Genomic DNA, 15,631 nt, shown 5'->3' with positions numbered 1-15,631 from the left:
TGGATTTGGTTTTATAGGCTGTAGTATTGCAAACAGCCAGCAGATGGGAATGAAAACCTGAAGCTCCCTGACTGAAGGAGAGGTTTCTTTGGTAAGGACATTAATCAATTACATCAGTAGGAGGAGGGCAGCTAGACAGTGTGACAGATTGCTTGTTAAAATGTACAGAATGGAGTTTGTAATATAATGACATCCTTTTGTGCACTAACCAGATTTTGTTCTCATACTTTAATATAAATAAGTCTTTTGTATATGTTTTTATCTGTGTATGGTCACAACTAGTTATATACCATGAGAGACATTCATTCTGTGTATTAGGGATAGTTTTGTATACAGAATGTATTTGGGACAAACGGCACCCCATACTTTCACAGGGACAGGCCTCAATTTCTGGACAACAAATGCAAAGAACTGAGCAGAAAACAGGTGTTATTTATGGGTGAAACTGGGAATTCATTTTAAATGTTTGGTGTATGTTGTGTATTTTCATTGGGGGTGTTAGAATAGTGAATATAATCAATGGACTCTAGGAAGGCTATTTCACTGCAGTACTTTATCATTTACTGTATGTTTAAAAAAGGTTTAATTTTTGCCAAAGTATCATGCTCACTGTAACTAGATACCTACAACTAAACAAAATGTAGAGTGCTACTGAAAAGAATCACATTTTTAATGCGATTTTCATTTCTTACCACGAGATGGAGACAAGAAGTTTTAAAACAAAAAGTTACATAGTTAGTTACATAGTTAAATTGGGTTGAAAAAAGACAAAGTCCATCAAGTTCAACCCCTCCAAATGAAAACCCAGCATCCATACACACACCCCTCCCTACTTTTAATTAAATTCTATATACCCATATCTATACTAACTATAGAGCTTAGTATCACAATAGCCTTTGATATTATGTCTGTCCAAAAAATCATCCAAGCCATTCTTAAAGGCATTAACTGAATCAGCCATCACAACATCACCCGGCAGTGCATTCCACAACCTCACTGTCCTGACTGTGAAGAACCCCCTACGTTGCTTCAAATGAAAGTTCTTTTCTTCTAGTCTAAAGGGGTGGCCTCTGGTATAGTGATCCACTTTATGGGTAAAAAGGTCCCCTGCTATTTGTCTATAATGTCCTCTAATGTACTGTGTAATCATGTCCCCTCGCAAGCGCCTTTTTTCCTGAGAAAACAACCCCAACCTTGACAGTCTACCCTCATAATTTAAGTCTTCCGTCCCTCTAACCAATTTAGTTGCACGTCTCTACACTCTCTCCAGCTCATTTATATCCCTCTTAAGGACTGGAGTCCAAAACTGCACTGCATACTCCAGATGAGGCCTTACCAGGGACCTATAAAGAGGCATAATTATGTTTTCATCCCTTGAATTAATGCCCTTTTTTATGCAAGACAGAATTTATTTGTTTTAGTAGCCACAGAATGACACTGCCCAGAATTAGACAACTTGTTATCTACAAAAAAAGTGCCCGCTGATCGCCCACTTCTCAATATTAGTAATGAAATAAAGATACTGACATAGTAAAAAGTACAGCAGAGACACGGGTGAAAGTTGCAGTGCTTTACTAATCGTTAAAAGCCATGCAATCTTTAAAGGGGAAGGAAACCTCGTCGGCGCTAACCCCCCTCCCCCTCCCGTGTATTGCCCCCCCTCCCTCCTCCCCCCTGGCCTACCCCTCCCGCTGGGCAAATGCCCCTAACTTGTTACTTACCCTTCTGCGCAGGTCCAGTCCAGGGAGTTCACAGGCGACATCTTCTTCCACGCGATCTTCTTCCTTTTGGCGCATGCGCAGTAGGAGCATTTCGCCGGTACGGATCTACTGCGCATGCGCCAAAAGTCACGCGCATGCGCAGTAGATCGTACCGGCGAAACGATCCTACTGCGCATGCGCCGGTCAAAGGAGGAAGAAGATCGCGTGGAAGAAGATGTCGCCTGTGAACTCCCTGGACTGGACCTGCGCAGAAGGGTAAGTAACAAGTTAGGGGCATTTGCCCAGCGGGAGGGGTAGGCCAGGGGGGAGGAGGGAGGGGGGGCAATACACGGGAGGGGGGAGGGGGGTTAGCGCCGACGAGGTTTCCTTCCCCTTTAATAACTGGTCATTCTAGTGCTATCATCCCAAAGCCCTGCTTAAAGCGGATGTTCACCTTTAAATGAACTTGAAATGATGTAGAGAGTGATATTTTGAGACAATTTGCATTTGGTTTTCATTATTTATTATTTGTGGTTTTTGAGTTATTTGCAGGGAAGTAGAGAAGTGACAGGGTAGAAGCAAAGAAAGATGATATTTGATGATACAGGCAGAACCAGGGCAAAGGTTAATAAAGTAATTAACACAGAAGGATTGCTATAAGAAGCAATAGATGGTGAGCACAGCAAATTTAGAATGTTCAGTCTGTAACTCTTTTTTTTTTTGAGCATCAACTGGAAAGACATGGTAATAATTTTAATAATAATGAATACATTTCTATTTATATTAGATGAAAGTAAGGTGTTAATGAGAAGTCAACCAGTCATATCCCTTCTGTAATAATACCTGTGCGGCAGGGTCGTCCGCTGCGCCATCGGCGGGGACGCCCGCCACACCATCCTGTCCTCTAGCCGCGCCGGCTCTTCCCTAAGGGCGCGCGCGGCGCGTTCCCTCGTATTCGTATGACGTCAGCGCGCAAAGGCGCGAAATTCAAAAAGTATTTAAGGCCAAGTGACAGCCACAACTTGCCTCATTGGCGAAGCACCCCTGGTTGGACCCAGTGTGCACATCCATGATGTATATAATACTGCAAGAGCATAACTTAATTTTATTTACATACCCCGTGGGGCTATTATTCTGGAGACCTAGACAAGTGTGTCCTTCATTAAAACTTTATCAGTCATCTTTATTATCCTGCCTGTCTCCCAATTAAGGGTTAGTTCACACGAGGAGATTGGGGAAGATTTTGTCGCCTGACGAGATTGTCGCTCAGAAGACGAGGCGATTAGTCGCCAGGCGACAAAATCTCCCCCCGAATCTCCTCGTGTGAACTAACCCTAATGCCCATGCAAGCCTTATTCTCTTTATTGCACGGAGGAGCATATCTGCTTCCAGATTGAGCCAACCCTGGTTTCGAGAAGGATGTAAAGGCTAAAGATATCCTTTGTATTAGTATTATTGTATTATTAGTATTTGTCTTTCACAGTCATAGTTAAGTAGGGTTGAAAAAATACCAAGTTTAACTCCTCCAAATGAAACCCAGCGCACAAACATAAAGACCCACACATAAACTATATATTCTTTATTGTAGATTTTACTATCACAATAGCCTTGGATATTATGTTTGTCCAAGAAATCATCCAACCCCCTCTTAAAGGCACCAATAGCACCAGCCATCACAAGATCTTCCAGCGGGGCATTCTACAGCCTCACTGTCCTCACTGTGAAGAACCACCTATGCTGCTTCAAATGAAAGTTCTTTACCTCTAGTCTTCCATCCCTGTGACCAGTTTAGTTGCCTGTCTCTGCACTTTGTCCAGCTCTTTAATATCCTTATTAAGGATTGGAGGCCACCACTTCACTACATACTCAAGATGAGGCCTTACAAGGAACCTATAAAGTAAGTACAAAATCTAACTATAGCCCTATTTCTTAGCCTTGTGTCCCCTTATGTTGCTTGTGTCAACTCCCAGAATTCTTCAACACAACATGATGGGATTGTAATTCAGCCAACTGGGAACCCTATAATTTAAGAAACACATAACCCCCCTGCATTCCTGTTGTCTACAAGGTGCCTATGACAGAAAGATGATTTTGTACTTTTCACAACAATTTCACCATATGATATATAGAATTTTGGAATTTATTGCAATGGTAAAAGTTTGCATTAGTCTTGTGTTCAACTGTTTAACTGCCACACAACAGTGACAGTTATAGGAAGCAGAGCAGAGGATAGTGGACCAGTCAACAGTTGGTTGGAGAGAGGGGAGCAGCTAGCGACAGACTAGAGATAGTGAAGGAGCAAAAAGTGACAAGAGGTGAGTTTAGTGAGTGTTGGGGGAGAGTTTTGCATCTGAAAGTGGAGAGAAGGAGGACTAGAGGAGCGGAAGAGAGGAGAGAAGGAGGACTAAAGGAGAGAAGGAGGAAGAGAGGAGTTAAGGAGGACTAGAGGAGAGAAGGAGGACTAGAGGGGTCAAGAAGGACTAGAGGAAAGAAGAAGGAATAGAGGAGAGAAGGAGGAAGAGAGGAGTTAAGAAGGAATACAGTTGAGGAAGACTAGAGGAGAGAAGGAAGAAGAGAGGAGTGGAGGACTAGTGAAGAGAAAGAGAGGAATTAAGGAGGAATAGAGGTGAGACAGGGGAAAAGAGGAGTTAAGGAGGACTAGTGGAGAGAAGGAGGACTAGAGGAGAGGAAGAAAGGAGAGAAGGAGGACTAGAGGAGAGAAGGAGGAAGAGAGGGGTCAAAAAGGACTAGAGGAGAAAAGAAGGAATAGAGGAGAGAAGGAGGAAGAGAGGAGTTAAGAAGTACTACAGGTGAGGAGGACTAGAGAGAAGGAAGAAAAGAGGAGAGTTGGACTAGTGAAGAGAAAGAGAGGAATTAAGGAGGACTAGAGGTGAGACGGAGGAAAAGAGGAGTTAAGGAGGACTAGTGGAGAGAAGGAGGACTAGAGGAGAGAAGGAGAGAACCTTGGGATTTAATGCAAATAGTAAAGTTTTGCATTAGTCTTGTGTTCAACTGTCAAGTTTAACTGACACACAGTGACAGTTACAGGCACCAGAGCAGATTGTGACAGACTAGATATAGTGGAGGAGCAAAACCAACTAGAGGATTTAGTTAGTGTTGGAGGAGAATTTGGATCTGAAAGAGGAGAGAAGGAGGAAGAAAGGACTTAGGAAGGACTAGAGGAGAGAAGGAGGAAGAGAGGAGAGAAGGAGGACTAGAGGTGAGAAGGAGGAAGAGAGGAGTTAAGGAGGTCTAGAGGAGAGAAGGAGGAAGAGAGGTGTTAAGGAGGACTAGAGGAGATAAGGAGGAAGAGAGGAGTTAAGGAGGACTAGAGGAGAGAAGAAGGAAGAGAGGTGTTAAGGAGGACTAGAGGAGATAAAGAGGAAGAGAGGAGTTAAGGCGGACTAGAAGAGAGAAGCAGGACTAGAGGTGGGCAGAAAAGCCAAAATGAAGCCTAAGTGCTTCCAAAAAAATGATCGAGGATCAGGAGCTTGGAGGAAAATGAAAAGGAGTCGTGAGGATGATAAGGAAAAATCAGATGAGAGAAGGATGAGCAAAAAAGCTAAAAAATCAGAGAAGAACTTTGAAAAGAATAAAAACATGGGAGAAGAGAGCAGGAAGGAGATCAAAGAGCCAGAAGAAAAGAAGAAGATTCAGCAGAAAAGATCTAGGAGCCCAGAGAGCAGCACAGGTAAGGAGAATCAGCAATCCGTTTTGTTCAGTCTACTACCAAATTGAAAATTAAAGCTAAAATCTGTTCCCCTGTGCTTTGGATATATACAGTACCTAGATAGCATACAAGATAAAGACAAAAAGAATCCAAAAATGAATATATAGTACTGGGGTATAAATGATTTCTCAATGTTAATTAATAATCTTTCCACAGTTTTCAATATTTGGATTCGTTTTTAGTTTCAATCAGACCAGGGGTGTCCAAACTTTTTGCAACGAGGGCCAGATTTGGTGAGGTGAAAATGTGCGGGGGCCGACCATTCAGCTTGACACCGATATCCCTTTCGAGGTAGCTAACTAGTGATTCAGGCCCTAAATGAGTAATAAAAAGTAGCAATAACAATAATTTGTAGCCTTCCAGAACATTTGTTTTTTAGATGGGGTCAGTGATCCCCATTTGAAAGCTGGAAAGAGTCAGATGGGGGGGGGACAGGAAGAAATAATTAACCCCGCAGCCCAGTAATCTAATGTCACTGCTGCTGCAGAACCTCTAAGGAACTGCCACTCACTAGCCCCACACCTCATTGCCTGTACCTGACAGCAGAAGTATGCAGACTTGCCTCCTTATTTTACTCACTGATCCAAGAGGCTGCAGTCACACCTCCGCGCTGCAGATTTCAGCCCCGCCTCTGGGGAAAGCACCTCCGTCCCAATGATGAAACGATGTTTGGGATCAGCCCACAGACTCCGGAGCAATAGAAATAGTAATAAGGAGGGGCTTATGAACACAGGGATTGCGGCAGTGAGTGGAGGGAGATTGAGTTTTCCTGTCATAGTCAAGAGAAACTCTGCGTCTGACTATAATGCATCGCGTGTATAAATTATATTGTCACATGTATATTTGTATAACTCTGTAGGGAAGAGTCACACACTCCCTGCCCTAAAGTACTGGCATTCACTCTCTCTCTGCCCTCACACAGCGCCATATTTGTTTCTCTCCCTCTGATCCACTTTGTACTGACAGATCCTATGTCCCCTGCACTGGACTCACAGCTTCCCCTTGTGTCCATGGCAGGAGTGTCATGTCAGCCTTGAGCACAGAGGGTTAAGAGGGGAAGGGCTGAGGAGGGAAGACTAAGTGACAAGGGCTGAGAAGGGAGGGGCTAAGGAGGGAGGACCCAGCGACTCCTCCTTCCTCTCCGTCCAGGTCCCCTATGTGTGGACGCCCAGGTGGGAGGACCCAAGTCAGGGAAGCCGGTTTTGGGAGGTGGACGCAGCCAGGCTCACTGCTTCCTCAGAGGGAGGGGATTCGGCTTCCTCACTAGCTGCTCTCTACCGGCTACTGCACGATGCTCTGAAAGGCAGGGGCAACAACAGCTCGTCATTACCTGCTGCCAATAAAAAATGGATTTGGACACCCCTGAATCAGACAGAGAGTGATAGATAAATAACAGGTCATGTTTTGTTGCAATAATCTGCTGTTTTGGTCATTTGAATACTTTTTCTCTTATGTTTGCTAATGTATTGACTTTTGCAGTCATTGTTCTACTGCTACACGTTTAAATGTGTATGCTTACAACTTCAATAAAAACAACTAAAAAAGAATAGGCTATGAGACTGTACTGATAAAAGCTTCCATTGATTGCTTTCTGTGTAATGCATATACTTTGTGCCCATGAACAAAGGCTTTTTATCTGCCAGTTCTGTTGATACCTTAGCCCGTGTCCATTATTTAGAGACTTGTTTCTTAACCTTTAGTCCCTATATATTGTATAACTTCCATAATGCTTTAACCATTGGCTGTATGATGAAGCATGCTGGGAGTTGTAGTCCAGTAACATCTGGGTTGAGAAACAAGGCTGCAGACTCTAGTGCATATGTCAGTTGGGATAAACCATTGTGTGGGGGGGAGCACTAGTTACTGGTCAGGAAAAATATTGGAGCAGGTAATAAGGATCTACAGGGACAATGTGTAATTCTTTCTTTTCAATTTTTCTTTATGGAAATAATCAATTAACTCTGCAGACTTTTTGACAGAAAAATGGGCTGCTGGATACTCCCAATGGCTCTAGAAATCTCACTGTCATTGGATAACGAGAGATCATTATTTCCAGCTCAGGGAAGGGTCTCTATAGCAATGATAAGGGATACACTGGCTGAAGACCAGATCATACTGTCACATCATATTAAGAAAAGTCTGGGTACCTCATTAGCAATCCCTGTGTCAGAGATAGCCAGCTCCCCTATTTTAGCTCCTTTATCAACTATTCCTATTGCCTTGTATAGTACAGACATATTCCCTTTGTAAGTTGTGAGAGGGTCTTATTTTCCCCCAAAATTCATGACAAACTGCCTTATATAAATGAGATATTGAAGATAATTGCCAATACAGTATAATTTAATTCAATTTTATAGAAAATATAAAGACTAAAAGCCTAATGCTTATCAGGGTTTATTTCCCCTATAAGAGACATTGTATTTGCAGTGAGACTTATTAATGTGATTTCTTCCCAACAGGAGAAGGAAGCAGCAGAAAGAAGAGACCCTGTGTTCCAGCCACAAGACCTGCCTCAATTAACATCGACTGCTTCAGATTCCACTCTGAGCTTGGACGAGGGGCCTTTGCCAAGGCAAGTAATGGGTTTCCTTAGTGGAATTCTCAGGACCTTTGTTTCTGTATAGGGACCATAGGGCCAATGCCTAAGGTGGCAGCTTGAGGGCACATATAAAGATTTTGTTTTCTTTTTGTTTTTTAGAGCCCCTCAGCAAAGTAGATAATTGGAAATATAACTATAAATAAAATGTTAAACTTTTATCTCAACATAAAATAAATTCATATAGATCAGTTATACTGTACTACAAAGCTCTAGGTTGTCTCTGGAAATGTCCCATCAAGAGACCATGTAATATTTACTCTCTCCTCTGCCTTTCTTAGGTCATGATGGCTACTTGGACCAGCAGGAAACAACGCGTAGCCATGAAGGTCTCAGAGAAGACACCAGAGACTGAGATGGAAGTCCGCGTGCTAAAGGTTGCTAAGGGCAGCCCTTTCCTTTGTCACGCCTATGGGGCCTTTCAATCAAAGGTAACATTTAATAACCCTCATGTACCAAAGGTACACCCAACTGCAGGAGTGCCATGGGCTGCTAAATTGAAACCCTTGGAAATTCATATACTATAATGTGTTCAAGGGTCTTTTAGTGCTTCTGCATTTTGTACTCTGTACCAGACGCCCCATTCTTGGCGTTTCATGGCACAAATCTAATTGGGTGCTACCTACATTGTGTTGTTCAGTTGTTTCACTCTCATTGTTTGCCTCCCTGACCAGAACCATGCCTATATCGTCCTGGAGTACATCAGAGGGGGTACACTTATGGCTGCGATGAGGAAGGCAGGACGCCTGAAGGAAGACAACATCGCGTAAGTAATATATCACTTGAAAAGGAGAATAGGGAGTAACAGACAGACAGAATTTTCATTAAGACTTGGAAAGGCTTAATTAACAGGAGAAGCATAGAGTAGCAGCAGACCCAAAACTTGCTCTGGGCAACACAGTCTTCTGTTTATGCCTGTGATGATTCAGTATCCTTATAGTAAAAGAATCATAATAAATAATATACTGTATATAGTCACTAAAAGAATGCTTTTTGTTTTTTCCCCTTTAAAGGAGAACAAAAGTTAAAAAAAAAAAAAAACTCTTATTAGAAAGGCTTCCTTTTGTATGACTTACAGGCAGGGCTGGACTGAGAATGCGCTGCGTGATGATAGCGAGTCCAGGAGTTGGCTGACGTCACCAAAATAGCTCACTGCTTCCTCCCCACTGCCTCGGGCAGCCTTGAGCCGCGTTAGGTGTTGTTTGCCTATTGCGCAAGTTTGTAAAAAGAGGATTTCCCCTCAGCAGCAATGACATGCGTCATAATTGATACGCCTCTCTCGCGTTCTGTGCATTCTATTGGTATTTAAAGGAGAAGGAAAGCCCCAGGGCGCAAAACCCCTCCCCCCTCCCCTGTGATGCCCCCCCTCCCTCCTCCCCCCTGGCCTACCTGTCCCCCTGGGCAAATGCCCCTAACTTGTTACTTACCCCTCTGCGCAGGTCCTGTCCACGGAGTTCGCAGTCGCCATCTTCTCCCACGCGCGTCTTCTTCCTGCTCTGACCGGCGTCTTCTGGCGCATGCGCAGTAGGAACAGGTACCGGTACAGCTCTATTGCGCATGCGCCGAATGTCACGAAGTTTTCCGATTTCACTTCGTGACATTCGGCGCATGCGCAATAGAGCTGTACCGGTACCTGGGCATTTGCCCAGGGGGACAGGTAGGCCAGGGGGGAGGAGGGAGGGGGGGCAACACAGGGGAGGGGGGGAGGGGTTTTGCGCCCTGGGGCTTTCCTTCTCCTTTAAGATGATGTGCAGCTCTGGTTAAGGGGAAGGAATTTTCGCACACGAATAAGCGCAAAGGAAGCAGCTTCTTTAGTAACTTTAGTAAGATGTAGGTCGCATAACTACAGATGGGATGTGAATTAGGAATGCTTGAAAAATCGTTGGTTAATCACATATAAATGCAATACTGATTACAGACCTCAGTCAGACAAAACACGCAGCCTTTCCTCCCCCTTCCTCCTCTGTTCGCAACACTATCTTATAAGCGGAGCGGGAGTTTAGAACAGCATTGCGTTGCGATGGTAACAGAAGCTCTCACGCTACGCATACAAGATAGTGTGTTGCGAACAGGGGAAGAAGGGGGAGGAAAGGCTGCGTGTTTTGTCTGAGCAAGGTCTGTAATCAGTATTGCAACTATATGTGATTAACCAATGATTTTTCAAGCACGGGGAAGTCAGTGGGGATCTCAGTTGAATGGGGAAGTGACGTATAGTCTTAAGAACATGGCGCCCGCTAAGTTATTGTACTATAGATAAGTTTGGAACGTGGACAGAACTTTTAAAAGGCACAGAGTGAAAATCTAATTCAGAACAGGGGGTAATTGTCAACATTTTGGGTTAGTTTTGTAATTTTGCCTTTCCTTCTCCTTTAATAAGGTTCTACGCAGCAGAGATGATTTGCGGCCTGCAGTTCCTTCATTCCAACGGGATCATCCATCTGTTAGTAAAATGCTTGTCTCTGATTTATCTACAGTGTTTTTATTTATAATTTATGACCTCACTTGTTCAAGGCAAATCTGAGCACTTTATGCAATTGTGCTCTTTACCACCCCATTTTCTATATGTTCACATCTCCCTTTCATTTTCCTAATACCTACTCAACCTGTGTCTAATTTTATATGAAAGGGAGATGTGAACATATAGAAAATGGGGTGGTAAAGAGCACAATTGCATAAAGTGCTCAGATTGCATAAAGTGCTCAAATCTGAGCACTTTATTCAATTGTGCTCTTTACCACCCCATTTTCTATATGTTCACATCTCCCTTTTATTTTCCTAATACCTACTCAACCTGTGTCTAATTTTATTCTTGCAGTGACCTGAAACCAGCTAACATTCTGCTAGACGGAGAAAGCCACATAAAAATAGCTGACTTTGGTCTGGCAATGGACAACATGGTCGGGAACAACACCACCACAGGCCTGGTTGGAACCTTCAGATATATGGCACCAGAGGTGAGAAACTAAATTCTGTACAGCACAGTAACAGCAATGGGTATATAGGGCTGTGCCTACAAACTACAAGCAGTTAGGGGTATGAATATATCATAGTTACATAGTTAAATCGGGTTGAAAAAAAGACAAAGTCCATCAAGTCCAACCCCTCCAAATGAAAACCCAGCATCCATACACACACCCCTCCATACTTTCACACAAATTCTATATACCCATATCTATACTAACTATAGAGTTTAGTATCACAATAGCCTTTGATGTTATGTCTGTCCAAAAAATCATCCAAGCCATTCTTAAAGGCATTAACTGAATCAGCCATCACAACATCACCAGGCAGTGCATTCCACAACCTCACTGTCCTGACTGTGAAGAACCCCCTACGTTGCTTCAAATGAAAGTTCTTTTCTTCTAGTCTAAAGGGGTGGCCTCTGGTACGGTGATCCTCTTTATGGGTAAAAAGGTCCGCTGCTATTTGTCTATAATGTCCTCTAATGCACTGTAAAGTGTAATCATGTCCCCTCGCAAGCGCCTTTTTTCCAGAGAAACAACCCCAACCTTGACAGTCTACCCTTATAATTTAAGTCTTTCACACCTCTAACCAGTTTAGTTGCACATCTCTGCACTCTCTCCAGCTCATTTATATCCCTCTTAAGGACTGGAGTCCAAAACTGCACTGCATACTCCAGATGAGGCCTCACCAGGGACCTATAAAGAGGCATAATTATGTTTTCATCCCTTGAGTTAATGCCCTTTTTTATGCAAGACAGAACTTTATTTGCTTTAGTAGCCACAGAATAACACTGCCCAGAATTAGACAACTTGTTATCTAGAAAAACCCCTAGATCCTTCTCATTTAACTCCTAACACACTGCCATTTAGTGTATAACTTGCATTTATATGATTCTTGCCAAAGTGCATAAACGTGCATTTATCAACATTGAACCTCATTTTCCAGTTTGCTGCCCAGTTTTCCAACTTAGACAAATCACTCTGCAAAGTGGCAGCATCCTGCATGGAACCTATAGTTCTGCACAATTTAGTATCATCTGCAAAAATAGAAACAGTACTTTCAATGCCCACCTCCAGGTCATTAATAAACAAGTGGAAAAGCAAGGGACCTAGTACAGAGCCCTGTGGTACTCCACTAACAACACTGGTCCAATTAGAAAATGTTCCATTTACCACCACTCTTTCTAGATCAGGATGATTCTTATAACTCTGCATTTCATCAAGCTATTTTCTTGTTAAATAATCTGTTCCTTCTTTTGAAGGTGATCCAAGGAGAGGAGTACGGCGCAGCAGCAGATTGGTGGTCTTTGGGTATCGTCATCTACCAAATGGCCACCTCCACATTCCCATTTTGTACCACAAATGGGAAACACCTGTCAGCACTCAAGGACGAGCCCTTTTATCCCAGCTGGCTCAGTGAAGAACTGGTGGATCTCCTGCAAGCAGTGAGTATAAGCAATGATACTGTGAAATAATATAAAAGAGACATTTAGCTTAAAGTTATTTTTTTAGAACTCATTCTTGTGCTTTCTAAAATATATGTATTCTTAAATTCCATAATGTAAGCCTAAGTGAGTGGGGTCAGTGCCGTAAATGATGTGGCCTCAGTGGAAATGGGCATGCCTAAATGCCACCACTGTGTGTGGCCCAAAGGAAAAACAACAGGCTGGAATATGGCACATAGAAGATGTTAGAGTCTTTTTATGTATATAAATGTACTTATCTCTGTATGATGTAAATATTTTATTATTTAAGCTATTGAAGAAAGACCAGCATCTTCGCCTTGGCACAACCGGAAACATCAGGAAGCACCCTTTCTTCCATCATATTGACTGGGTGAAACTGGAAAATCGCCAAGTACAACCACCTTTCCAGCTATCAGTGGTGAGTATGTGCCTGAACCAAGCAACAGGGAACTGCTGCTTTACTGTTAGTACGAGATGCACTCAAACACCGGAGCCAGAATGGGTTTTCACCAAACCAGTACCATAACCTCATCCCTGATATCAGGGAACAGATTTAATAATTTCTAGAAATTGGGAGGTAAATCTTTGTTATGTATAAAACATTATAAAACATTTTCTTTTTGTAGGGATCAGTTGAGGACTTCTGTGACTCCGATGGAGACTCTCCATTTTTTTCAAGGAATAAGATCAGGAATGGTGGTAACAGAGTCCTAGAGGATTTCTCCTTCCTGGATCCCAGCCTCCAGGAGTAAGTGCCATGTGACATCCAAGGCCTTCAACTACAGTCATCATCATCTGCTGCAACTGTCTAAAGTCTTTTCTGCTGACTTCCAAGGAGGTGACCGATCCATTATATAGATCAGGATTTTATTGGGTATTGTGGGGACTTAATTTATTATTACTTGATTAAATTCAGTAGGTATTTAGAAGTATGTATATATATATATATAATACATTTTATGAATTGGGTATTGGGGGGATGTAATTTATTATTAGTTGATTTAATTCAGTAGGTATGTAGAAGTATATATATAATACATTTTATGAATTGGGTATTGGGGGGGGACGTAATTTATTATTACTTGATTTAATTCAGTAGGTATGTAGAGTGTATGTTAGAGTTAGGCCAGGATGTTTTTCTCCCTTAACAGGTAATTAAAAAGAAGATAAGGTAAGAGACAGCAACGAATGGTGATATTGTATTTAACCACCCTAATATTAATAACAATCTTTTCCTGGGTTAAACCACATCCCAATTATCCATCACAATCATTTGCACGCAGACATGCTTCCTAAAAACTTTGGACTTTCCATACTAATAGCATTAAAAGTGTATCCATGAAACAAAAACACGTAGCGTGAGATGAGTATGGGCCATGCACATCATGAAGACCAAAATCAGATGTCATTGATCTATAAATTCTGGTTCCAACAAGCGCTACTACTGACACTAAGGATCTAAATAAAATAATATCTATTTTAGATTTAAAAAATGGGTTTATGGAATGTAGTAAAATGATTGTTTTTTCCCTGGTGCACCAGTGACGTTGTGCTTTTGTGCACACTAGGCACACTTGCAGTTCATAAAGCAAAGATTAATAGTTAATAAGGTTAATAGGCATAAATAAAATGAAAATTGTCCATATTATTATTCATTTACAGATATTTCTAAACTTCATGGATACTAGTTCCCATTCTGAGTTGCTATGCCAGTGACTATATGGTTAATTGACTATGCATATGGCTTCATCAATAGACTCCCCTCTGCACAGTTCTCTCCGCACCTCCATTATATTTTAAAGCTTTGCAACAGCAAGGTCAACTTCTAGGTCCCCCAGTGATGACATATAGTGGTCATGTCAGCAATCTGATATAGAGCCTAATCTGATATAGAACCCCTGACTCGAGGAAAGAGAGTCAATAAACCAGGTTTATGTCATTTCCCCGATAGAACCTTGATATTCAGCTACCCCAGCTTTAAATCTAAAAGAAAGTATAAATAAAAATAGAAAGAAATGTAAAAAGAATAAATATTAATTGTACAATCTGTCAGAATTACCAGCAATTCCATTCAGACACCCCTGTTGTTATGCACCTGCCAAATTAGGACTCAAATTCACCCAGCAAGGCCTCCCCACTAAACCAAGTCTTCCCCAGGAACTGCCTCAAAGCACACCACTCTGTCCCTACTTAGCAAACGTATTCCACCGGCTGTTAATTTTTAAAGAAAATTCATTAATTCTGTAAAACAAGCATTATTAGACAGCATTATATCATTATCATTTATTTACATAGCGCCAACAAGTTATGCAGTGCTTTACATTAGATAACTAACAGGAAACAAACAGTAAATAACAAACAAGAGTTTACAGCAGGGATCCCCAACCTTTAGAACCCGTGAGCAACATTCAGAAGTAAAAGGAGTTGGGGAGCAACACTAGTATGAAAAATGTTTTTGGGGTGCCAAATAAGGGCTGTGATTGGCCATTTAATAGCCCCTATGGGGATTGTCAACCAACATTGAGGCTCTGTTTTGCAGTACAACTGGTTTATATGCAACTAAAACTTGCCTCCAAGCCTGGAATTCAAAAATAATCACCTGCTTTGATGCCACTGGGAGCAACATCCAAGGGGTTGGAGAGCAACATGTTGCTCGCGAGCTACTGGTTGGGGATCACTGGTTTACAGTGTACAATAGGATTAGAGGGCCCTACTCGCAAGAGTTTACAAACTAAAGAGTTAGGATACAATTGACACATAGGAATTTTAGAAACAAATTTGGGATCTATAATATGACGGACTAATTAAGATACATTGAATAAGCTTCCCTAAGCAGGTGGATCTTTAGGGAGCGTTTGGAAGGAAGGAGAGAGACAACTCGAGGCAGAGAGTTCCAGACAAAAGAAAAAGCCAGAGAAAAGTCTTCCAGACGAGAAAGATGAATGAGTCAAGCAGCACAAGAAACAGATTGCAGTAGTCATTATACATTGTTTAAAATGCTTAATTTTACAATAAAGTTAAAACCCCTAACAAGTTAAACACTGTGTCTTGTTGCCTTACTAATACACCATAAGGTATTCCTATACCCTCCAGGTTTAGTGTTGATACCAAAGGGTTATACTTTCATAAGCTAGGTCTTGTAACAAGGGAGAACGTGGAGAGTTGTGGGAGAGGCG

The 15,631-nt window shown here is 42.1% G+C and overlaps 1 protein-coding gene across 1 annotated transcript; it reads left to right on the top strand.

Annotated features, from left to right (window-relative positions):
* The first annotated feature begins 6,142 nt into the window (after positions 1–6,142).
* On the top strand, positions 6,143–14,806 carry LOC121396916 (protein kinase C delta type-like). Its single transcript, XM_041572568.1, has 9 exons — positions 6,143–6,826; positions 7,890–8,002; positions 8,308–8,457; positions 8,701–8,792; positions 10,404–10,466; positions 10,842–10,980; positions 12,252–12,434; positions 12,745–12,873; positions 13,082–14,806. The coding sequence occupies exons 3-9, from the start codon at positions 8,311–8,313 to the stop codon at positions 13,205–13,207; spliced, it is 879 nt and encodes a 292-aa protein (XP_041428502.1). The 5' UTR covers positions 6,143–6,826; positions 7,890–8,002; positions 8,308–8,310; the 3' UTR covers positions 13,208–14,806.
* Positions 14,807–15,631: the final 825 nt, after the last annotated feature.

The sequence above is a fragment of the Xenopus laevis genome, chromosome 8L (genome assembly GCF_017654675.1).
Source record: "Xenopus laevis strain J_2021 chromosome 8L, Xenopus_laevis_v10.1, whole genome shotgun sequence".
NCBI classification, from domain to species: domain Eukaryota; kingdom Metazoa; phylum Chordata; class Amphibia; order Anura; family Pipidae; genus Xenopus; species Xenopus laevis.
This window is presented reverse-complemented; position numbering and strand designations above follow the sequence as displayed.